Source organism: Malurus melanocephalus, unplaced genomic scaffold (assembly GCF_030028575.1).
Source record: "Malurus melanocephalus ecotype Western Australia unplaced genomic scaffold, MMel_1.1 scaffold_465, whole genome shotgun sequence".
Taxonomy (NCBI): domain Eukaryota; kingdom Metazoa; phylum Chordata; class Aves; order Passeriformes; family Maluridae; genus Malurus; species Malurus melanocephalus.
In genome coordinates, this window is record NW_026623697.1 from 464376 (window position 1) to 489041 (window position 24666).

The following is a 24666-nucleotide window of genomic DNA, read 5'->3' on the forward strand; positions in this document are numbered from 1 at the left end:
ATTATCAGCATTAGATGGGAGTGAAGTGCACTAAAGAATGGGACTGCAGCTGCAGGAGAACCATGCATTGCACTGGAATGGTACCAGAGCCCATTTTTTCCCTTTACCCAAATTTCAGCCCATACCCCAACCCCAGGATGTCCACAAAAGCAGCCACGAGCATCCCCTGCTTATCCCTCCTGGCTCTGGGGATTTCACCTTCATGAATGAAGGGATCAGGCAGGAAGGATCACACACTGCTCCAGGGTCTGAGCCCCACAGAGGCCAACTTGAGGTACCAGCAGGAGCACAGGCAATGAGAGGAAACATTCCCCTGCAACAGAGCTGCCAGTCACTCACCACGCAGGAGACTTTAAAACAGTCAGTAATTCCTTAATCACTCAAGAAACAGATGAGCATCCAAGCTGCAATACAAATTCTTGAACACAAAGTCAGGGAACTAGAAGCAAGGAGATGGGGRAAAAAAAAGCATTTTGGAAAGTTTGAAACAATTTATTCAGTTGTTCTGTACAAGATTAACAGTTTCCATACCACCCCCACCATCTTCAGCAAGACAGTCCCAACATACATCAAAAAATAGAGTAGTAAACTGCAGCTTTTACACCCAAAAGGAACTGCCATCCCCAAGTAAGTGCCATGGGAGCCTTCCCTCCCCATTCCATCCTGGAAGTGCTGCAAGTTGCCTCGCCAAGGCAGAGATGCCAGCCTGGCTCCCCCTCAGCTGCTCTGTGTGGGCCTGCCTTGCTGCCACTCTGCTCCACACCATTCACTCATTCATTATAGCATGTAAAGAAAAATACCCCACAGAATTCCCACCACATAAACATTTCCCTGAGGCAAGAGGCTTCGCTAAATTCCTAGAAGGAGGGCATTCTGCTCCGGCCGCACTCACGGGGGCTTCCCAGCAGAAGCATTCGAGTGAAAGCAAAGAGAGGGAGGAGAAGTGGTACCTCGAGTCACTCACTGAGAGCYCCTGTCCTGCCAGGTGTCCCCAGCTTCCAGGGGAAGGTGCCAAGCACCCCTCAGGCCTTGGACGGGACATCCACTGCTCAGAGTCCACCAGGAACTGCTGCTCTTTGTTTTACCCACACCAGCTCTGTCTTTGGCTCTTTTGCTACAACCTCRGTATTTTCTGTAAACACACTTGAAATCTGAGCTGTCTCCATTATTCTGAAATACAATCAACTCATTGATCTTGGGCAGTTATGTATCAACTCCAACTGAAAACAGACTTTCTTGATCTCAACAAAAACYAGGGGAAACTAAAGCAGGCATTTGTTAATATTCTGGGGTCAGCAGCCTTCCCCAAAGCTCGAGGAGGAAGCCAAAAGCTTTTCCTCAGAATATCAGTAAATTCTACGTGGACCAGCACTACCCCTGCACAACTGGGATGTGGCTGTGGGGGCCTGAGAGAAGACAGACTGGGGAAGAGCAGGAAACCAAAACCTCAAAAAGCTCAGGTAGAACCTCAGCCTGCCCTGAGCCTGAAAGGGGGTGCTCAGGGGGAGCATTTAAGTGCAGAAGTTAAAAAATGAACAAGAAAACACACCCCCAGGTGTAGATGGTCCCTGTTCCTGCAGCTGTGCCAAGCACACGACCCTGGTGCAGGATGTTTGAGGAGAGCAGTGGTTTTCTCTGGAATTCCTTTGACAGGAGTGACCTTGGTTCATCTCACTCATTCTCTCTGCCCACCAAATGGATCCTCACTCACAACCCTAGGAAAGAATGGCTTTAAGGGAGGGCCTGGAACCCACCTGCACATACTGGGATGAGAACTGGTGCTCCTGCTGGATTTGGGACTGTAGTCAGTCACCGGGTCACCACTAAAGTCCAGACAGTGCAGCTTTTCTTTCTCTTTTGTTTTTGTTTTGTTTTTTTTTATGTGCAACCATAGAAAGCTCTATTAAATAAACCAGAACACATTTTAAATACAGAATGATTAAAAAAGGGTTGAGGAGCACACAAAATAGGGCTGAAATGTGTGTCACTAGTCCATTCTTGCTCCACCATAAAAGGCACTGGAATTATGTCTCCCGATCCATGTGACATGCCAAGAAGTGTCCCATTCAATCCAATGCRTTCGATGGCAATGAGGATAAAACTGAGCAGGAAAAAAGCATCCCTTTGGAGGGAAAAAAAATCCAAAAACCCAAAAGAAGTAGAATTCTAAAAGTCAATGACTGCATCTAAAAATGTCTCTCTTCTAAAGACTCTAAAGAGTCTTCCTTCTCCTCCAGAGGGGAACATCAGGTGTTTCCTCACACTCACCACACAGCAAATGTTCAACCCTCCAATTGAGTGTAGCACACTTTCATAGTACAATTGGAAAGTTACTCAAATGTCTTCAAGAAAGCACTGGCAGTGCTAGAATGATCCAGGTAAATCCAAAGCAGAAGAAAGAAGCACCTTTCACACCCTCCACGGCGAGACCAGGGAGGTAACTGGACTTGGAGGTACTTGGCAGCTACGGACACGGGTGGAAATMAAGCACAGGAGCACCCGAGTGTCCCTGCAAGTTCCAGCCAGTGCCAGGGAATGCAGGAAGGGCAGCAGCAATAAAACAGTGCTACAGAAGGCTTCTCTCTCTCATCAGGGCATGGCTCAAGGTGGCCCGGTGGCTGGGGCTCAGCTCTGAAAACTTCTGAGCAGACACCCCAATGAGCTCCTCGGTGCAGTTCAGTCTCTCCAGTTGTTGTAAAAAAAAAAGAAACAGAAGACAAAAAATCGAAAGCAATCAAAAGACACAGCTGGTATCCAAAGTCCATGAGCTGCTCCTCTGGGTTTTATCCTATAGGTGCTGTCTCTCCCCTCCTCACAGGCGTCACAACTTGCGCTGCTGTGCATTGGACCCTTTGCCGTGAAGCTGAGAAGCATCTGSAAGAAAATAAAACCAGCTGGGAAGGGGGTGTGGCAGCAGCCCCACGGAGCTGCGGGCAGCTGGGCCAGCCAGGCCTCTGCACAGAGGGAAAGACCTGCTTTGCCTTCCCAGCACCAAGGAATGAGGAAGGAGAGGATGTGCTTGGAGACATCTGCCCACCAGGAGCAGCCCTGCTTCTGAGGAAGGGACAGGGGAAGCACTGGGGTCTTTTGAGGGGTCTGAGTACAAGCCCCAAGTGCCAGTGGGCTCCTTAGCCTGTGCCCCTCTCTAAACCCACCCTGCCACATCCCCCATCCAAGAATCCAGAGAAACTTGCTATGGCTGCCTTGGAACTACAGSTGGTTGGAAGGAACCTGCAAATACATTTTTGCTGCTGTAATCACAGAATCCCAGAATTCCCAAATCCTTGAGGCTGGAAAATACCTCCAAGCCCAACCTGTGACTGATCCCTACCTTGTCACCACCCCAGAGCACTGAGTGCCACGACCAGGCCTTCCTTGGACACCTCCAGGGATGGGGACTGCAAACCTCCCTGGGCAGCCCCTGCCAAAGCCAGACCACCCTTTATGGGAAAAAATTCTTCCTGATGTCCAACCTGACCCTCCCCTGGCACAGCTTGAGGCTGTTTTSTCTTGTCCTGTCACTGGTTGTGTGGGAGAAGAGGCCAACCCCTCACCAACAAACCCCTTTCAGGTAGGGCTTTAGGAGCTTTATTAATGATTCTTCAATTAGGTGCTTTTGAAATTAAAGCTTTAGGTGCCCACTGACAGCCACAGGAACTACAGGAGTATCACCACTGATGGAACAGAAAGAAATGGATGCGGAGGAAAAGAGAAAATGCACTGAAGAAGAAAAAGGAAGGAAGTTTAAGGAAGCAAMAGTTTTCCAGGAGCAATTAAAACTACTTCAGACCACGATGAACAAATGGGAGCACTGAGATGGGCAGCTAAGCAGCAGTGGCACCGAGCAGTGCAGCAGCAGCTTCTCCTCCCAGCCAAGAACARCTCGTTCCATGCAAGAACTCAGCCCAGCACATCCCATTTCTACATTCCCAGCGCCAGCAGCAGCACTAAGCACACACCAGCATGCACTGGATGCTCCTTGCTTGGAGGCTTTTGGATGAATATGGACATAAAAGCACTTTTATTTAAGGCATCAACATTCCCTTGGCGTTTGCAGCGACCTCCCGCACGCCTCGCAGCATTTGGGCACTGCAGTGCAGCTGTGGCCAGATGTTGGCACAGCTTGTGCCACAAAACACATCCCTTCATCTTAAGGTTAGAGGGGTCACTTAAACATCTACTGTGTTCTAGGAAATGCCAAAGTTGGGAATGTTCCAGGAGATGGCAGCTCTAGGCTCCATCTCCAATCTTTAAGTAAAAACACTGTGGGGAAAGCAGGTCCTTGCTGAAGCTGTATCCACAGGCAATTTTCCTTCACTTATTGCCAGGGATCTTTTATCTTCTGGCACTACATCCTGCTGAAGAGTCCATCAAAAAATGGTTCTGTTATAAGCCCTGTTATAACCCAGTGAGGAACCCACTTTGAATTCCTCAACTAAAGGGACAAAGAGCTGCTCCTCAGTGACACAGAATCTGTTCCACAATCCATGTTCAAAGTGCAATCCCTCATCTCTCTCTCCAGGAAGTGTGATTTACAAACAGGAAGGGTCTGTCACACCAGTGATGGCTCCACCACACTCAAGTGGCACAACCCACCTCAAACTTCAGCAGGAGAAGCAAAGACAACCAATTCATTGCATTTTCATGAGTGCACAACGCACTCTGTTTTCTTCAGCAAACAAAACACCATGCTCAGCAGTCAGAGGCATTTATTCCATGACTGCTCCAGAAGGTCACATGGTTATCCATGCAAAGAGCCACAGGATCAGGCTAGCACTCCTAAATTGGGCTCATATGGCTCAGGAAGACCACCATCCCAACAGGGGCAGGTACTAAGGCAGTGGCACTCAACTGCCCTGAAGTGCAAAAGAACATATCTGAGAAAGCAGAAATAGGAGTCACCAGAGGAATAAGCAGCTCCCTGATGCAGGTAAGCCCAATCTGCTGGCACTGAATTTCAATTTTCCTTACTTGCCTCCTTCTTTGGAAAACTCTTGTTTTATGCATCACTTCTGCAGGCATCAAACTGGGGTAGGAACAGGCTCAACTGCCAAATCCTCACGTTGTGAGCAGCAAGTGGAGCAATCTGCATTTACTCTCCAAACTTGTCGTGAAGGAGATGCTGGCAATTAAGTCAGTGCACAGACACAAGACAGTCTGGTCTGACACATTTTATGTAGGTCACCAGGAACAAMACTCCACAGAGCTGGAATATCCATTCCAGGGCAGTCCTAGAAGGCTGTGCACAAACAGGCACAGCTTTCATCCTGGCAGGATAATTCTGAGTATCTCCAGGAACCAACACCTGCTGTAAGCACTGAGGGGTCACCTGTGCTTCCAGGAATCACAGAATGGTTTGATCAGAAGGGACCTTAAAGCTCACTCATTCCATGGGCAGGGACACCTTCCAYTGTCCCAGGGTGCTCCAAGCCCCATCCAGCTTGGCCTTGGACACTTCCAGGGGCAGCCACAGCTTCTCTGGRCACMYTGTGCCAGGGCCTCCCCAACCTCACAGTCAGTAATTTCTTCCTGATCATGGAAYAGTTTGGGTTGGAAGGGACCTTAAAACTCATCTCCTTCCACCCCTGCCATGGGCAAGGAACACCTTCCACCAGACCAAGCTGCTCCCAGCCCCTCACTCTCAGAGAGACTTCAGTGCCATCCACACCAGCTGGAAAACATGGACAGCCCCTCTGTTTTCAGCCCTAAAGGAAGGATCTGCTGAGATAGAGGGAGATTCACGAGGCAGAAGACAAACACAAGTGTCTGACAAGTTACCTGGCAAACTCTGTGGTAAATGAGTGGACAGGGCAGAGTGTGGGAGTGGCGCTGCATGGTGGGGGCTGGAGTGCAAACCAGCCAGAAGACCTAGAGAGAAAAAGAGAGGAGAGGGAAAAAAGGAACAAATACACATTCAAGGCAGAAACGAGCAGAGGAGCTGCAGCAGTTAGCTCAGAGCTCGGGTTCCAGCTATTGGCACTTCTGGGCAAGCTCTAAGCATGTGGCCAAGGTTCTCCAGATGCAACTGCTGGAGATACAAAAGCAGGGACCACAGCATGAAGCAACAGCCAGAGAGTTGGGCTGGTGTGCAATGGGCCAGCACAGCACAGCAGAGCACTGATGGTCTATGGGACAGCACAGGCACAAGTGACACACACAGGACACCAGCAGGATACTCACTGTGCCCCAGGCCRTGGTGGAAAGTCCCCGGAGCAGGTCCTGTGACGATGGCATCCTTGGACACTCCTGCTTTTGGGGAGGAGTCGGAACTGAAGGAGATGACATGGAGAGGGAATGAATGAATAGGAGAGATAATACCTAAYGGGGTGGAGCTCAGGGCAGCTGGCAGCTTTGGGTTGTTGGACTTGTAGGATGGAGCCAGTACACTTARGGAGGAAGAACTTGTTAGCAGCACAGCTCCGCTAGTTCCTTTCTGAAAAGCAAYGGAAAAGGTCAGTCAGGATGGGAAAACCACGGCACAGCATCAATCATAYTTACACATCTGCAAAACATGGAATGCTCAAGAATTCCCCCTTGGGAAAAGCACCCTCCCAGCCAGGGCCCAAGAGATACCAGCGCTTGAGGCATCTGCAGATGGACACTGGCAATCCAGCCCTTGAATGTGGCCATGCTGCACTTGCCTCTATGACTGCCTTGCTCCAGAGCTGTGCCTGCATTAGGCAGAGGAAATGTTTCCACACCACCTGTGAGTTCCAGGGGGGATGATTCCTACTCATTTTTGGCACTGCTGACAACTCCAGGCACCAAGATTTGGCACCCAAGGCACCCAGGGATGTTATCTGGGATCTCTCCCATGGAGACAGGCACCACTGGGGAGTGATTCCCAGCTCTCTGTCTCAGTAACAGACAGCAGCTGAGCAGTACAGTTTGATTTAAATATACTTATTGAATTTCCCAGCTCTTTCCATGGGCCACAAAGGAAGGCAGGGATGAGCAGCCAACAACACATAAACACAACATTATTAGGAACTATCACTATTTCACTATAGATAAGAATTGAGCCCCTTATACCATTAGGTAACACAATACTATAATAACACAAGTCTGTATTGACAGACTCACGTTGTGCTGGGGAGGTTTTGTTGGCATACTGGGAAAATTTCTTCATTGAAAGCATTGTCAGGCCCTGGCACAGCTCCCTGTCACCATCCCTGGAGGGATTTAAAAGCCATGGATGTGGCACTTGGGGACATGTGTCAGTGATGGCCTTGCCAGTGCTTGGACTTAATGATCCTAGTGGACTTTTCCAATTTAATGATTCCATGGTTCTATGACCACAGATTATTCTTTGGGCCAGTCATGACAAAACTGGCAGTAACACTAAAATGACTTGCAATAATTTAAAAAAGGCAAAGTTTGTAGATCTAATTAACAATAAATTCATCATTAATCTTTTAATTTATGCAATGAATTTTAGCTCTTATGATAAATTACCTTACTGCACTTTCTCTTAATCTAAATGGGCGCCCTACTGTGCTCATAACTTGCAGAGCCAGGGCAGGAACATGACACAAAACCTGCACTTYGCAGGGTGCCACAATATTCTGCTTAGTTGCTACTTTAAGCTGAAAATGACAGCTGGAATTCTGGAGTGCAAACCAAGGACAAAGGCCACAACATTCTAGCCTAAAGCAGCCCAAATCCACACAGTCATTCAAGAATTGCAGAAAGTGCTTTAGAAGTGCCCCCTTTAGGGCAGTGCTGCCCAAGGCTGTGCCAGCATAGCCCCCTTACCGGCACAGAGGTAGAGGCTGCGGTGCTGCTGACCACAGCTGGCTTTAGGGACGAGGTCAGCAGCTTGGCCACCCCCTGGGTGCCCCCACTGGAATCTCCGTTGGAGCCCCCTGGAGGTGCCACCAGGGTCAGCTTCTGSGAGACGGGAGTTTTCTTGACGGAGGAGCCGGAGGCCGGGCGGCTGGAGGCCGAGCCCGAGGAAGAGGCTGCAATGCCGGGAAGCAAATTCCCAGAGGAGCTGCCCTGGTTTGCAGAAGCTCCAGAGGAGCTGCCAGAAGAAGCCCCGTGCTTGGAGAGGGACCCAGCAACGAAAGGCGATTTGTAGGATTGTCCTGAAGAGCCGGAGCCACTCGAGTGCTTCCCGGCGTAGCTGAGAGATGACGAGGATGAGCCCTGGCTCTTGTGGGAGCTGCTGGAGTTTTGGGTGCTGCTTGGGGACGTGGAAGAATGGAAGCTCTGAGCTTTGGTTGATGACTTGACCTGCTGGAGGAGGGAGCGCTGGGGCAGAGGGGTKGAGGACTTGGGATTCTGCAGTTTGACAAAGGGAGCTGGGGAGGTGAAGGTTTTCTGGAGCTGAGCACCAGGGTGGAACACCTTCACCTGAGAGCCTGGCACCGGGGCTGAGGGCCCGTGTCCCGGCCTGACCAGGCTGTGGTGCTTCTGCTTAGMCTGGTGGGTATCAGGAAGGGTTTTGCTGGGGGAGGCTTGGCAGGAATGCTCTTTGTAATTAGAGTTCTCTGTCTTCTTGTCTTGTGAAGATTGGCCCAATGCCAGGGCCTGCTCAGCCAGGAAGTTCAGAGGAGACTGGAGGGAACCAGAGGAWGATGCAGGGGAAGGGTTGGGCTTTGGAAATGTCCTCTTCTCCTCAGAGGATGCAAGAGTTGGGATCTTCTCTGGTGGAGCTTTTGGAGCTGCAGGAAGAGTGAAGTCAGGGCTCCCTCCCGCCCTGCTGTTCAGCACAGCCARTTCCTTGGACACGGCTTCCAGGGAGGAGGTGGGGTTGTGAATCAAGTCCTCATCCAAGGAGTCGTCCTTGAAGGTGGCAGGAGTGGCAGTGCTGCTGGCAGCTTGGGCTGTCCCAAGGGACAGGAGTTCCCTGGTTTGGSCACTGATGCCCAGGGCTCCTCCCTGGGGCTCTGAAGACATGGCCAAGGTGCTGCTYGAGTGCAGGGAAGGGACAGACACCGACAGCTTCTTGTCGGGCTTGCAGGAAGAGTCCTGAAACGACATCACAGGAGAGGCCACAGTCAGAAGAGAAACTGGGATTACAGCTGGCAAGTTTCACAATTTGGGGGCAACAGGCAGGGGACACATATTCTGTGCCAGTCAGGCCCCACCTCCCACCCAACTGCTGTTCCAGCTGTTTTTTCAAGCCAAATACTGAGCAGAGCCACTTCAGAGTAGCTGATGTAGAGGCACAAAGCTCAAACACAGCATTYAGGGTGGCTGTCACTTGACTTTTGCCATACAACAACCACGAGAACCAGGAAACAGAACTCACCTTCACTTTCACCTTAGTAGGAGCAATAACTTTCTTCTTCGCCCTGTTTGGAGGGAGACAAGAGAAGCAYGGCTCAGAGAATGTCCCCAGGGAAGGATCCAGTTGGGAGCACACCTGGGCCCTGCCAGTGACAATCCACTGAGCCTTTGCAGGGAACAGAGGCAGCATCTCAGGTTGCTAGGATTCAAAACCACATGACATTTGGTTGCTGCTCTTGGAAGCCCCAGCTCCCCAACAGGGGATGGATCAGGGAGCAGAGCAGAGTCCTAGGATGGCAGCAGAGCAGTGGAACACCCACACACACACCCTGCAGGGCTGCAGGACCCCACTGCTGCCCTCCTGCAGCGACACCCAGAGACAAATTGCAACAGACACTGTTCTGCAGAAGTTACACCTTCCTTTTAGGTTCCCAGAAGAAGTCAAGGAGGCAAAAGCATCACCAAATTCCCAGAGAACAGATCTTTTGGAATGGTCAGATACAATCTCTGGTACAAGACAGCCCTGAGCTGCTGGGATGGTGTGGCTGAGGGAAGGATGACCCTGTACCTATTTCACACCTCCTCTCACTCCTGCAGTGCCAAGAACAGGACTGTCTGCCACACAGACATCAGCCTCAATCCGTGTCATCATCTATCATCAACCACCAGCAAGATCCATGAGACCCTCTGCATTAAAGCCCCTGCCCAGCTGGATTCTGATGGCTCTGGTTTGTCACCAGCCTGTTGCACCCACCTTCACTAATCTGAGGTCACTGTGTCCCTCTAGAACCAGGCAGCAAGAAAGAGGGAATGCAGAATCCAGTAAGGACCGATGGAGCAGGCTGCAATACTCACTCTCCCAGGCAAAACGCAGAGGTCTTACTCCAGCCTGTTGAACCAGGGGGCAACCTGGCTTCAAAGTTCTCATTTTAGAGCTCACTGAAGGCTAAAGCACCTCAGAAAAGGGTTGGGAGATGTCCCACAAACACCTGCTCTCCCTAGACCTCCCCGAAGGAAGCAGCACAGATGTGTGAGGGGGGAGCCAGGCAAGCTCAAGTGCTGCTGCATGACCCCCCCAGGCCCCAGAAAATGGAGATCACCAGTGTTCACTCCAAAGCAATGCTGTGATACTCACAGGACTGATGTGAGGTGTCCATGTACACGCCTGCTCTCCTTAAACAGTGTCCTAAGAAGGGAAGAGAGCAATGAGAAGTGATGTCCAGCAAGACCCAGTAGAGCAGCTGGGATCACTGGAGACAGAGCTGCACAGTACAGCAGGGGACTCAGTCAAATTGAAACCACAGAGAGCAAATAAATGTTCAGCCCTTTTCCAGGGAGATCCTCCTGAGCTGCCCCACAAATTCTCTCTGGGGAGCAGTGCTTGWAGGCACTGGAAAGGCCATTTAAGGCAATGGTTGACAATACCACAGGAAAGAGCTCTGTCATCTTAGAAAGCCAACAGGAGAGGCAGGACCATCACTCAGGGCATTGCTACTGCCACAGATATCCAAGAGCTCTTCAACTTCCAGGGAGAGAGGCTCCCTTSCCATGCCTCTGACACAGCAATGAGGGAGAGAAGGGTCTGTGTCACCTCTGTGGCCCCAGCCAAGAGCTGAGGTGACTTTGYACATCACAACCCTTTCTGCAAGGACTGACTGAGCACAGCTTCATCCAAAGCCCTGCACTACCGAGGGTAAGCCAGAATCTCCCACAAACACCCTCTGACCCACACCAGCTGCCACTCAGCTGCCTTCTTACACATCAGGGGAGGAGTTATAAATATTCCTTCAGTACTGGCACGTGGAATGTGATTCCTGGCTGCTATTAACAGCATTTTGTCGTCCTTTTCTTTTAAAAAGCAAGCTTTTGTTAAGCTAACATTGTGGTAATCATCTCTCAGTGTTAATGGAGGAAACAGACTCCTGGCAGGGCCTCTCTGAACTCATACACAGAACTGCTGCTCTGCCCACCTTCAGGTTCCTCTTACAGATGAACTTCTGAGACCATGATGACAGTGAATCAAGCTGACTTAGCCATAAAATTGTTCCAGCTTTCCTAGAACCACCAAACCCTCCCCATGGGTGTCACTCTACCCTCTGTCTTTAAACCACCAAGTCAGAGAATATCTCAAGTTGGATGGGATCCAGAAAGATCAAGTACAACTCTAGGTCCCAGCAGGACAAACCATTGTCCTTGAGCCACTGGAAAGCAACCAGGAAGCCCACTTTTATTGTATCATTCTGTATTTAATTCTACTGGAAGGGCCTCCTACACTGGGTCTTGGGGGAGCACCTGAATGACCAACAGTTTCCCCTCCAAACTCAGAGTTAAAGATTTTAATTCCCTTTTATTCAAAGAAAAGTTTTTAAAACTTGGCAAGGTAAGACCTTCAAACATATCTTCATTAACTAAGTAGGAATCTTCCCGCAGCTCCTCATGCCACCTSTCAGCTCCTGCAGCACCACACCACAACCATGCTCAGCTTTCTGTGCACATGCAACTGCACAAAGAGCCTTGGACTGTTCYAAGTGGATCTGTGATGTGTTATTCACACTTACTGCTCTTAGGAACTGGTACTTACAGCTTCCTCCAGCCCTTCTGACCTCCCAAAAGCAAATTCAGCAGAGAGGAGACAGCACTGCCCAGCTTGTGAAATGCAAAGAGACAGATCATGGAACAGCTTGGCCTGGAGGAACCTTAAAGATTCCAGGAGTAAGACTGTAGAGTTGTCCCTTCTTTAAAAGGACTGAGCAAAGCAAAGCATGCCAGAAGGTGATGACAGTCCCAGCAAAGGTCTCTGCCATTTGTGTGTCACTCTGCCTCTGCCAGCTCAAGGACAGGGATGATGGAGGGTAGGAAAGAGCAGGRAACAGCAGTGAGGGTACAGAAACCACACCAAATTCCTACTGACTCTAATAAGCCCCTAAAACTTTTCTGCTTTGCCTTCTTTTGGGAATACTCCAGAGAAGATTTCCCAAAATGTCTGAAAAATGTATCCTTTGTGATTACAAAGTGATCCTTTGTAATACAGAGCCAAGAAAGCAGACTGGCCCCTGGGCCTGAGCTTGATGCCAGCTCCACCTGCCAGTGGCACCTGTCAGAGATCAACACAGRGCCAAGACCACCCAGCACTGGCATTCACAGCCCTGACTGCACTCAGGACATCTGTGAGGTGGAAAGGGACAGAGGGAGGGGACAGAATATGCTGCAGGGCAGGGCTGCCATTCATTCATGGGGCCCTTCCCAGGCTGGAGGAAGGGACCAACACAACCCTTGTGAAGCTCAGCGAAGCCCAGCACCAAGTCCTGCAGTGGGATGGAACAACCCCAGGCAGCAGCCTTGCAGGAAAGGGCCTGGGGGTCCTGGGGGGCAAGCTGAAGGGGAGCCAGTCCTGCAAAGGGGTCCTGCTGAGAGCAAACTATCCCCTGATCACCACCTGGGAGGGMACATCAGGACACAGATCCAGGTGCAGGGTCCCCACAATACAAGAGATGCTGACAAACTGGAGACATCCTGAGGAACAGGGACAGCCAAGGAGAGGTGGAGGAAACTGGGCTTGCTTAGCCTGGAAAAGGAGAAGCCCCAGGAGGAATCTGATGGCAGTTTTCCACTACCTAAAGAGTGGTGGGGACAGGGAGACATGAAGAAGATGGAGTCAGATCTATCTCAAAGGTGCACAGTAAAAAGCAAAAGGAGGGAATATTCAGTTCAGCGCAGCAAGGGGAATTGTGATTGGAAATAAGGAGAGAAGATTTCATGAAGAGTGATCAGTACCAGAACAGGAKCCTAGAGACGCTGTGGCAATCTCTGTCCTTGGGAATTTCCAAAACTCCATAAGCCAAGGCCCTGAGCACTCTGATCTAACTCTGAAGCCAGCCACTCCCTGAGCAAGGGCAGCACTAAGACCTTCCCARGTCCCTCAGGACAAGGAATCCTTTGATTCTTGCTCACCTGGCCTGCATCCAGCCTTTTGGCCAAAGGGGCTTCACCTCTCCTTCTAGGAAGGTCTTCATATAATCCTCTAGAGACTGAGCCTTATTCTTGTCAAGGTCATAACCATCCACCTTAATCTTCACCAAGTGGCAAAGCAGCTCCCTGAGGAACAGGAAGATTTCAGATACAGTTACGCAGATTGACCTTCCCCACTTGGAGACCATTCTCTTTATCCAGGCTGGATAAATACACAGAGACACTCCTGGCTCTTGCAATGAAACCCTGCACTGCCTTCCYGACAAAAGGGAAGGGAAAGGCACATTCCTGACTTTTCCCACACACACACATGGATGCACGGGGCAGAAAAGCCTTGTTACCCTTTCCCAGTGCAATCTCCTGAAACAGCTGAGGTAACAAACCAGTGCCAGAGCCAGAGGCACCGGTAACAACCACAGAACTGAACCTCTCAGCAAGGAGAAGGTGAGCAAACCTGGCTGTATCCTAAACCAATCAGCAGCACCTCAGTTTGTTCCAGAATAAGATGAAGACAGCAGGACTGATTCTCCTTTTAGCCTCTATCACTCTCCTCTGTTTTCAGCACTCCCTTCTCTGTCAGCCCCCCAAGTGCCAGGGGAAGCAAAACCCGACAACTTCAACTGCTTCCAGAACCTGGGCATGTTAAGAGTCTTGGCTGTAGGATGTCAGCAATTCAGCTGAATTCTTTCTGYTCCCAAAGATCTGACTCTCTCTTTTGGATTTTGCACAGAGGCTTCTTAGCATTTCTCTCAGACTTGTCCTGTGCCTGAAATCAGCTCCAGGGTGAGATGYAATAAATGCAGCAGTGGCTTCCATAAACTGCACCGCGTGCCATGAACCTTTGAGCCGATTGTTCCTACAGGTGATCAGCACTGCTCTGGAAACAAGACACAGACACCAAAACGCTCCACTGCCAACTGCAAAGAGCAAGACAAGTCATGGCTTTGCTTAATATCTGAGTTATTCAAACCTGATTTCATCATTCCACTGGAAYTTCTTCCGTGGACCTGCAGCGCGCTTCCCTCCCTTTTCTTCATCCTCATCATCATCAGAACAAAYTCGCTGCTCTTTGTCCTTTTCCTCTTCCAGCATCCTAAAATGGAGACAGAAAATGAGGAAGTGATTGTCCTGCAGGTTCAAGGGGAGAATTAAGTGTCTCTGAACAGCACTGGTCAGAGGTCTCAGTATCAGTGATGATCTCTGGTTCAGGGTGCAAGCTGAGCTATGGGCTCAAGGTTAAGAAATCTCCCACTATTTTGTAAGAGAGATCATGGGACTGATCCAGGCTGACTTTCCCAGGCTGCCACATTCCTAAAGACATGCCTGCACACGTGAAACCCTTCAGCCAAGCTCTGGTCCCATCAGTGCTGCTGCAGCTGGCATTGCCACAGACAGCACAARGAACACACACAGCCTCACTGGGCCAATGAATGCTCATCAGCAAATTTAGCCTACGGAACAAAAAGAGATGGTGCACTTCAGGAGAGCAGCCTCCAGGCCACAGRGAGCCTGCTGGGAAAAGCTACAGGTGAACAAGCAAACGAGGAGCTTACTTGGCAAACTTGGCCTGAGTATGGGCTTGGCATTCCTCCTGGTACTTGGCCACCTGCTCTGGCATGGCCCTTCCAATGGCTTCCTTCAGCTTCTGCAGAGGCTCCTTCAGCCGGCCACCCTGGAGCAAGCACAGAGCACCCTGGAGCTCCACAGGGCTGGAACACCAAAACCCAGCCCGCTCCAAACCCACCCCAGCTGCGGTGATGGAAGGGTACCCCTGGAGAACACCGCCTGTTTGGGGACACAGGCACGCTGGGGGCATCAGGGGTAGCACGGGGCTGTGCTGGCACGTTCCCTCACCTGCTCGTAGAGGTACAGCCTGCGGGCTCGCTTCAGCAGCGTGTCCTTGCTGCAGGGGAAGAAGGCAGCCAGGTGAGCGTAGACCCCCGAGCGCACCTGGCTGCTCAGCTCCCGCGTCTGCAGCTCGATGCTGGGGACACAAACACAGCGTTAGCCAGCTCTGCAACCCTGGGGGAGCTGCAGCTAGGGACAGAGGGACAAAGGACAAGGCAAACTGCCTGAAGGYTCTTTGGATTCTAGAATTAACAGCCTTTGTCCCATGCTGTGCTTTGAATCTGCTCTGGGAGTAGCTGGAGAAGGAACACGTGGAAGTCAGCAGTCCTGTGTGCTCTGCAGCTCTCCCTGCAGCTGCRTGCAGGAGGGTTGGGCAGTCAGATGAGAGGTGCACACTGGATATGTCAGATGCTAYGGCAGTGGAATTCAGGACAATAGAAAATCAAACCTCATCCCCTGGGTTTCAACTTCCTTCCCAGTGAGTAGATGAGAGAGGTCACCATGAGCCAAACCCAACTACACAGTTATACACAACTGAGGAGCCTGGCTTTTTGGTGTCAAGATGTGTMAAAAACTCTAAGTGATTCATCATCACCCTCCTCAGTCACAGAATGGTTAGGACTGGAAGTACCTTACTCCCATCCCATCCCACCCCTGCCATGGGCAGGGACACCTTCCACTGTCCCAGGTTGTTCCAAGCCCCGATGTCCAGCCTGGCCTTGGGCACTGCCAGGGATCCAGGGGCAGCCACAGCTTCTCTGGGCACCCTGTGCCAGGGCCTGCCCACCCTCCCAGGGAACAATTCCTTCCCAATATCCCATCCATCCCTGCCCTCTGACCGTGTGAAGCCATTCCCTGTGTCTGCTCCCTCCATCCCTTGGCCCCAGTCCCTCTCCAACTCTCCTGGATCCCCTTTAGGCCCTGGAAGGGGCTCTGAGCTCTCCCTGGAGCCTTCTCCTCTCTAGGTGAGCACCCCCAGCTCTCCCAGCCTGGCTCCAGAGCAGAGGGGCTCCAGCCCTTGGAGCATCTCTGTGGCCCCCTCTGGGCTCTCTCCAGCAGTTCCAGGTCCTGCTGCTGTTGTTCCCCAGGGCTGGGGCAGCTCTGCAGGTGGGGTCTCACCTGAGGGGCAGAGGGACAGAATCCCCCCTCCCCAGCAGCCCAGCACAGGGGTGTTCTGGGTGCATGTCCAGCCTCTCACCCACCAGCACCCCAAATCTTTCTCCCAGGTCTGCTCTCAGGGAGTTCTCCCCCCGTCTACATTCAGTTCCGGGGTCACTCCAACCCAAATTGTACAGCAAAGTTGTACAAATCTGTCTAAATCTCCTGAGAATGGAGCTGAAGTCATCAGTTTGACACAGACAAGGACTRTTTGTTCAGCCAGCACTGGAATGCCTGAAGGTGGTAATCAGCCCTAGAAATGAGAGGGRAACAGAGTCCCAAACCTCCCCTCGGCACTTCCCTGCCAGTGCCTGGCTAACCCTTAATGAAATTATAGCCTGGGTGTCAGTATTATTGCACTGATCACAAAGCTCTGTGCTCCATCAGCCCTCTCCAGGCACTTGCAGAAGAATGAAGCCATTATCTGCAGCTGTCTGAGCAACACTGGTGCTCTGTTATTTGGGGCTTCAAAAACACAGAGCAGGAATGGAATTCCTCCAATTTTCCCAGAGAACCAGCTGAACACAGCAGCCTTATCCCAGTTATAACTTATTCCATAGAGCATGTAAGTTAAATGGCAAAGAGCATGCCTGACATCTCTCACAGGGAGAGATTCACTGGTCTTGCACAAAGCTACACTCATAGGCTAAGAGACCAAATTTAGTCACATAAATATCAGGCAGCACCTTGAGAACAGGAGGCCTGGATATATCCCCTCCAGCATTCTACCTCATCATATTTTTGAGAGCCATTTCTAGGAGACTTCCTTATTATCCTGGACAAGTTCTACCTGGAAGACCTGTACAAGGACACCCCCACAATTCCTGATGAACCTGCTCCTGAATTCTTCAGAAATGCTCTGCCTAATGCTCTCCTTTCCCACACCTCTCTGCTGGCAGCACTTACTCCAGTATGATGTTGTTGATGTCCTGAGTGAAGAATTTCTGCTTGCCTTCTCCCTCGGCAGCTCTGGCAGCCTGGAAGTCAGGGAATAACACAAATCATCAGCAGTTCACAGCTGGAAMAAGCAACCAAGCACCTTCTAAACCACCACAGAATTACTGCAAAACCAAGCACAGTTTTATTACTCAAACTCTGTCATAGCAGAAGTGAGATTGTGCCCTGTCCTCTTGCACCTCCTCAGTTCAACCAGGACATCATGTCCTGCACACCTTGTGACCTTCCCAGTTTGGATTCTCCTCTCCAGCTGCACTGGAGTTACCATGCTGGAGTGAATATTCCTCTGTTTAATGGGAGAAAGGAGATGGCTTGGTGGCCATTGGCTGTTTTGGCAAACTTGCCATGGGGAGAACAACAGCTTCAGGGCATGGTTTTAACTTCCCAGTAGATTGTGTCCAGGAATATGAGCACAAGAACATGTCCYAGGAAAGCTCATACTAATCATACCTAAGAAAGGTTGAGGAGACTCATCACCAGATGTTACAGATCAATCTGGAAACTACACCAAGAAACCAAAAGAAAAGAGTCATAGCCACAGGGGATGTGCCCGTCAACACCATGGAAACACAAAAAAGAAATCCTGTGCAGAAARCTTCCTGAGCTATGACTGCAGCTCACACAGTGCTGTCCAAAAACATCACACCCATGAAAAATATGTCCAGCAAGAAAATAATTACAGGAGATGAATGAGATAGTAGCAAATTGCCAAGAGCTTTCAGTCTTTTCTGAGTGGGGATGTAAACAAAACTGGGATTTGGCACAAGGCACCAGAGCAGTTAGTGATTCCTTGCATGGGAATGGAGACCAGGAGAGGATTTTGAAATTCCATGATTTACCACTCCAAAGYTGAGGCAGGCAAGCAATTAATTTATGCCCAGAAGGTGTACATTCCTCCCTGCCAGCAGCAGGTCACAGACAGCTGGGGATATCAAAGGAGAAGGCTCAATTCTAAGGAGAACCTCAACAGGAAAATTATTTTAGAAAGGAGAGGGTTAAGGTCAAAGCAGTTCAAGTAGAAGAGGGAATGCCTGAAGGCTCCATTTAACTCAAGAGATGCTCCCACCTCTGGGATGGAAGAGACTTGGCTCCCAGRCAGAGGTACAGCACCTCTTCAACCCACCTGAGTCCATGTCCCAAAATCCTAACTGACCCAGAGACCTCCGTTTGCTCAAGCTGGCACTACTCCTCCTGGGCTTCTTTTCTTAACATCCACAATCCAGCAACAAGAGACAYAGCAGCAGGAAAATCTAAGCAGGAAAACCAGTGGGGACTCTGCTATTACACCAAGCAATTAACCTGGTACTGTGGAACCTCCAAAACATTCACCTTTAACCCAAAGAGTCGGAAACAGCTGTTTTGGTGCTTTCTGAAACACAGCTTCCACTAAGAGTCCATTATTTTTATCAGCTGTGGCAACACGTTCTTCAGCTCCTCCTTCCCTCCCATCTGCTCACTCCACTGCACAACTCAGCACAACAGCTCTCTAAGAGCAGCTTATCTTTAGTAACAGGAGTAACTCAGCACCTCTTACTGAAAGAAGAGGTGCTCTAAACTGAAGTGCCCCAGGAGGCAGAACCACCACAGAGCTCCAAGGGCACATTCATGACTTAAAATCAAAGTTTAAAACCACACCAGCAGCAGGAACAAAACCTCCCAGCCCTTGTTGACAGGCTGATGGTGACAGCCATCACAGCACCAGGCTGAAAGCACACTCTGAYGTGCCAGGAGGGGATCCCTGACAAGCACCCAATGTTTTCTGTCTCCAAAACAGACTGTAGCTTCCCAAAGCACACCACATTTTGGAGAAGATGGGTGAGTTCCACAGGAGTCCAGCTGCAGGAGGAGCTACTGGTGAAAACACAGAGAACCACCCTTCCAGAAATTAATATATTCCACTCCCTAAATGGTACCCCACACTGAGATGTTAAAAATGGATAAAGGACTCAAACTGCCAAATTGGTGCAGCTCCAGTGTGATACCCAAGCTGCAGTGAAGGATCTGCCTGTGTTTGCCATTCAGTGTTCTAGCAAATCCTCAAGCCCCACCTACAGGGCTGTCCWGGCCTTCTCACGCTGCAGGACAGGCAGTGTTTTCCAGCTGCACCCTCTTATCTCACACACAGAACACCCCTTCACTGTCCTGASCAGCACAGCACTGTAAAAATGTTAYGGTGGAATYTGTCCCTGGTCATGGTTTAACCCCAGCCTGCAATTCAGCCCCACACAGCTGCACATCCAGGTGGGATGGGGCAGGAAATCACAAGGGTTAACGTGAGAGAACTCATGGGCTCAGATAAAGACAGTGCAATATGGAAAGCAAAAGCCATACAAGCAAAGCAAAACCAGGMATTCATTCCCCGTTTCCCCTGGGCAGGAAGGTGTTCAGCCACCCCAGGACAGGAAGGCTCCATAACATCTAACAGCTCCTTGGGAAAACAAATGTCATTCCAAACATCCCTCTCTTCCTTCCTTTTCCTTGGATTTATACACTGAGCATCACCCCCTCCTTGTCTGGATATTCCTGTTGGGATCAACTATCCTGGCTGTTCTCCTCCCAGCTCCTCATGCCTCCCCAGCCCCTTGCTGGCAGTGTGGGGTGAGGAGCAGCAAAGCCCTTGGCACTGAGTGAATATTCCCTGCTCAGCAATAACAAAAACACCCCTGGGTTATCAGCTCTGTTTGCAGCACAATTCCCAAACAGCCCCAGACCAGCCACTGTGCAGAAAATTAACTCCATCCCAGCCCTTTGGCTTCAGTAATTCACATTTCAGTTCATCCATGTCAAACTGACTTGGGAAGTTACTTCTTGCACCAGGTGCAYACTTTGCCAAGAGAGGTAAAGAASGAATCCTGGCCAGRTCACACCTGATCAGGTGTGACCCTGAGTGTGACATCCAGTAGGTGACAAGGCCCAGGACTTGGACATTGCTCAACATCTGGGCCTTCAAGGAAGTGGGGTGACACAAAGGTATGATCCCAGTGGCACTGAGAAATTCCCCCACTGGACTGTGCTCTCTCCCTGGGTGCTGCCACACACACCGAGCAGAGCTGTGCCCCTGCAGTAACCACCAGCCCCACTGTCCCCAGGAGCTGCTGTACCTGAGCCAGTTCTTTGATCCGTTTYTCCAGGGGGGCTGGCAGCCCTTCTGGGAGGGACGGGGGCTGCTTGAACTCCTGCTCCAAGCCTGTGCCASCAGGATCGCTGCCATCCTCCACCTCAGGGAAGGGACTGCCCTCTGGGGACTCACTGAGGAGCCTCTCCAGGTCCAGGTCGCTCAAGGAGTCCATGGCAGTGGCTGCCTGGAGCAGGTCACTGTCACTGGCGTGGCCAAAGAGTGAGAGCAAAGGGTCAGCCATGGCCTCTGCTTCCCTCGGGGCCGTGGGGTCTGATGGGGAAGGAGGCACCACTTTCTGCTCTTCATCTTTTTTCTTCTGAGCATCCTTCTCTTTCTGAAACTTCTTCAGCATCTCCTTGACACTGAGAGCTCCAGAGTATTTCTTCTTCTTCTTCTCCTTATTTGCATTTAATGCTGTGAAGCTGCAAACAAAGTGTGGAGGAGGAAAGGGTGCTGAATACAAGATGAAGGAGCAGAGAGGGTCCCTTCACCTCAACTGACTTCAGCCACAGGCACAATTTCCTGGGAAGTCTTAGCCCCTTAACCAATTACACCAGAAAAAGTATTTTACAGCTTCTGAAAGTCTTAAGGTTCTGCCTGTTCAGCTCAGAGAAGGCTGTCCTGCCTCTCACTGCAGAGGTGCCGGGGCTTAAATCACCTCCACAGAATTCTGCTTTCATTCAGCTACATGATATTATTATTATTCCAGCAAGGAAGGTTGGGAAATGCACAATTRATACAGAGGAACTGAGGTAGGACAGAGTTAGTGTGACACTTTCTGCCTGTAAAAACCAGGAGAGCAAATTCCTCTCCTTACTCACTTGGAAGGAATCACACACTGACAGTACCATGTCAAACACATGATTTGGTGCTACCCTAAAGCAGATCCACGCAGGAATAAAGAAATCACAAAGAACAGTTAAAGGAAGAAGGAAAGAATTTAGGAGGACAATATAGGAAATGAGTGAAAAGCAACAGATAGATATTGAAACAGACAGGCCAGGCAGACCAAAGCAAGGACAGAGCTACAGGACAAGATGACTCAGAACAAAAAGAAAAACCACTCTATTTTACAGCCCAAAAACCATAAAAAAAAGCTGAGCATTCATCCAAGAAATACTTTGGGCAGGAGTACAAAGGCTTGCCCAGTGAGAGCAGTAACACAGCCTGCCTTGTAACCCCTCCCTCCCTGCCAGCCCCACACTCGTACAGACCCCAGTCCAAGCCTTTCCCACCTGCCTCCCCTCCCACAGCTTTGTCCCAACAGTTGTTATCTCTCTCTCCACTGTCCATATCTGTTTCCATCTGTCTGAACAGAGCTCCAAACCAGCAGCACTGCAGCCAGCTGTGCCCCCTGTGCTCCAACACTGCTGCTGGGGAGCTGTGCTCCCTACCTGATCATCACCTGCCTTTCCTTCTCACTTTGGAAGCAACAGGGGTTTTCCTGCTGGAAAACCTGCTGAGCCACCCCACACTGCAGCAGGTCCTACTGCAGCCACCTGGAACCCTGAAATAAGGTGTTGAGCAGCAAGAATTCCCCCYTCCCCTCCTTACCCAGCTTTTGGAAACTTGGACTTCTTCGATTTCTTTTCCTTGTCGTAAGAATCATCTTTCTTCTTTTTCTTTATTTTTTCACCTCCATCTTTCAACTTCCGTTTCTGCACAGGTTAAAAACGAGTCACAATCAAAGAGTTTCTCACAACATCACCAGCACTCCAAGAGCCACTCTGGGATCTCTCCCAAGCACGTGAACACACAGGACTCATTAACCCAACCCCCCTACATCCTTTACCACAGTTCTGGCACATGTTGCCTTTGGCATCTGACAGCATACCCAGCTTCTGTACTACTCTCTGCACCCCCAGAATGCTGTGACTTTCAGGGTGACAGGTAGCTGCTGTCACCTGTGCTTTAGGAACCAGGTAACCCCACCAGAGTCTCATCCATGTAACACATGCTTCATTTGAATAAGAAACTTTAGGACACAATGGGATTTCAAGCGCTCATCTCTATTCTGTCCACACCAAGTCACAAATCCCTCCCACTCTGAATGTCAACAACTTCMATGCAGCAAGCTCTGAGCTGTAACAGAGGCAATAACCGAGAAAGTTGCCTTGCTGACCTTGGGACACTTCTTCTTCTTCTCTTTGACATAGTCATCCTCAGACTCAGAGGCCTGCCGGAACTGCAGCGTTCCTGAGTTGATGTAAAACCCCCCGTACTTGGTAGTGAGAGATGCAGGAACCAGCTCATCGTACTGGAAATAACAGAGGACAGTTTATTGGCACTGGGAGCTTGGTTACTTCATTCCATAGCTCAGCTGCTTGGAAAATGCAGTGGGATTCACAGAATCACAGGATAGCTGAGCTGGAAGGGATCCATGAGGATYATCAAATCCARYTYCTGGCCCTGCASAGACACCCCAACAATMCCTCCCTGTGCAGCCCTGAGAGTRTWGTCCAAATGCTCCTTGAGCTCACAGAGACCTGGTGTTGTGACTGCTTCCCTGGGAAACCTGYTCCAGTGCCTGAGCATCCTCTGGGTGAGAAACCTSTCCCTGATATCCAACCTAAACCTCTCSAACTCAGCTCCAGCCATTTCCTCAARTCCWGTCACTGCTCACRAGAGTGAGATTGYGGTCCCTCAAGAACAGACTGTGGAATGCCAACCAACATCTCCTACCATGCAGCTGCCCCAGGATCTCTCATTCCCTGGCCCTGGCATCCTCCTGGCTCACTCCCAGTTCAGGTGGAGCCCCCCAGGCAGACACCTTCAGCCCCCCTCACACCCATCCCAGCACTCACAGCTTCCGAGTTATCGATGAAGGAGTCGGACTCGTCGTAGCCATACCCCATATCAATCAAATCCTGAATCCGGTCCTTCCTGCGCTTCTTCCCACCCTGAACATGGAAACATGGACACTGCAATCACTTCTCTTTCCCAGTATCACAGGGATAGCCCTGATCCAAAACAACAACTGGCTCCAGCAAAAAGCTGCAGCAGAACACACCAGGGCTGCCTCCCATCACGCTGTACTCTCAGAGGATGGTAAACCCAATTTTAATCCTTGTCACACGGAACCAGAACAGTGCAGCCAAATGAAACCATTCAGTGTCTGTCAGTGCCAGCAGGCTCCACAATGAGCTGGGTCTGCACCCCCTCAACAAACCTGCCAGGGCTCTCTTCCACAGGGACTGCTCTTCCCTAGGTGCTGCAGTGGGCACAGACTCAGTACCACAGGGATCAAACACACACAGAGTGTRTCAGGGTGACCCACAGGCCAAATCTGTATCACAGAACAACACACAACTGCTGCCCCACAGTGCCAGAGGTAAAACAGTGTGGGTTTATTGCCAACTACAGAAATAAAGTGACAGGAAGACCAGAAAGGAACAGGTAAGGATGCAGATCCATGCAGCAGTGTCCTGAGGACACCTATCACAGCCCCATACTCAGAGCCTTGGAAGATTCCATCCTGCCACAGCAACAAGGAATTTCACTTTGTTTAAGGAAATKCACTTGTATCAATCACAGTAAGTGATTTGCCGCTCACTTTAGTTCATGTCATTCACTCTAATCAGACTCATCTGATTTAAGAATGAATCTGAACTATTTTTGCAGCTCTGAGACAGAAAAAGAACATAAAAAACAGCACGTGGCAGCCAGGATAAAGGACAGGGGAGAACAGGAACCTAAGAGCCAGTGAACACTAAAAGCACTGCCTGAGAGGTGAACAGCACTGCCCAGCCCAAGGAGYAACACAATTTAAAGAAGAAACACCTACGTATTTTTCTTCAAACTTCCTAGCAAGAGCCTCCACTTTATGCCTTTCCTTTTCCTCATCATTGAAGGGATCAGCCGGGTCTTTCTTCTGTAGAAATGAAAGAGATAAAACCACGAGAGTCAATCCAGGCACACTGCCACCAAACCCCATGAATTAAACCCATCCTGGCTGGAGCAGCGAGGCAGCAGCTCAGATAAATCAAGCTTTAAGAGAGTTCTGATCAATATCTTCATCAGTGACATGGACTGAGGGATTTGGGCACCCTCAGCATGTCTGGAAATGACACCGAGCTGGGTGGTGTGATTGACACACCTGAGGGATGGGAGACCCTCCAGAGGGACCTGAACAGGCTGRAGAAGAGGCACCATGGGAACCTCATAAGGTTCAACAGCACYAGATGCTGGTGGYGCACMTGAGTCAGGGCAASCCCCAGGATCAATCCAGGCTGGGGGATGAGGGGATGGAGAGGAGCCATGGGAGAAAAACTTGGGGTGMTGGTGGGTGAGAGGCTGGACTTGTCCCAGCCATGAACACTCAGAACCCCATCCTGTGCTGGGCTGAGCCCCCAGAGTGGGAAGCAGGGGAGGGGGAGATTCTG

The 24666-nt window shown here is 50.4% G+C and overlaps 1 protein-coding gene across 7 annotated transcripts in view; it reads right to left on the reverse strand.

The window, feature by feature from the left end:
* Nucleotides 1–471: 471 nt before the first annotated feature.
* The window catches only part of UBN1 (ubinuclein 1), a 26441-nt gene continuing 2246 nt past the window's right edge, over nucleotides 472–24666 (reverse strand). Inside the window, 16 exon segments of one of the 7 annotated variants that reach the window (XM_057380669.1) lie at nucleotides 472–2874; nucleotides 5779–5868; nucleotides 6181–6433; nucleotides 7756–8973; nucleotides 9257–9299; nucleotides 10370–10420; nucleotides 13186–13329; nucleotides 14174–14296; nucleotides 14757–14875; nucleotides 15058–15187; nucleotides 17116–17186; nucleotides 20268–20706; nucleotides 21839–21942; nucleotides 22407–22541; nucleotides 23089–23184; nucleotides 24069–24155. In XM_057380669.1, coding sequence (XP_057236652.1) covers nucleotides 2822–2874; nucleotides 5779–5868; nucleotides 6181–6433; nucleotides 7756–8973; nucleotides 9257–9299; nucleotides 10370–10420; nucleotides 13186–13329; nucleotides 14174–14296; nucleotides 14757–14875; nucleotides 15058–15187; nucleotides 17116–17186; nucleotides 20268–20706; nucleotides 21839–21942; nucleotides 22407–22541; nucleotides 23089–23184; nucleotides 24069–24155 — 3156 coding nt within the window. In that variant the 3' untranslated portion in view covers nucleotides 472–2821. 7 annotated transcript variants of the gene reach the window in all.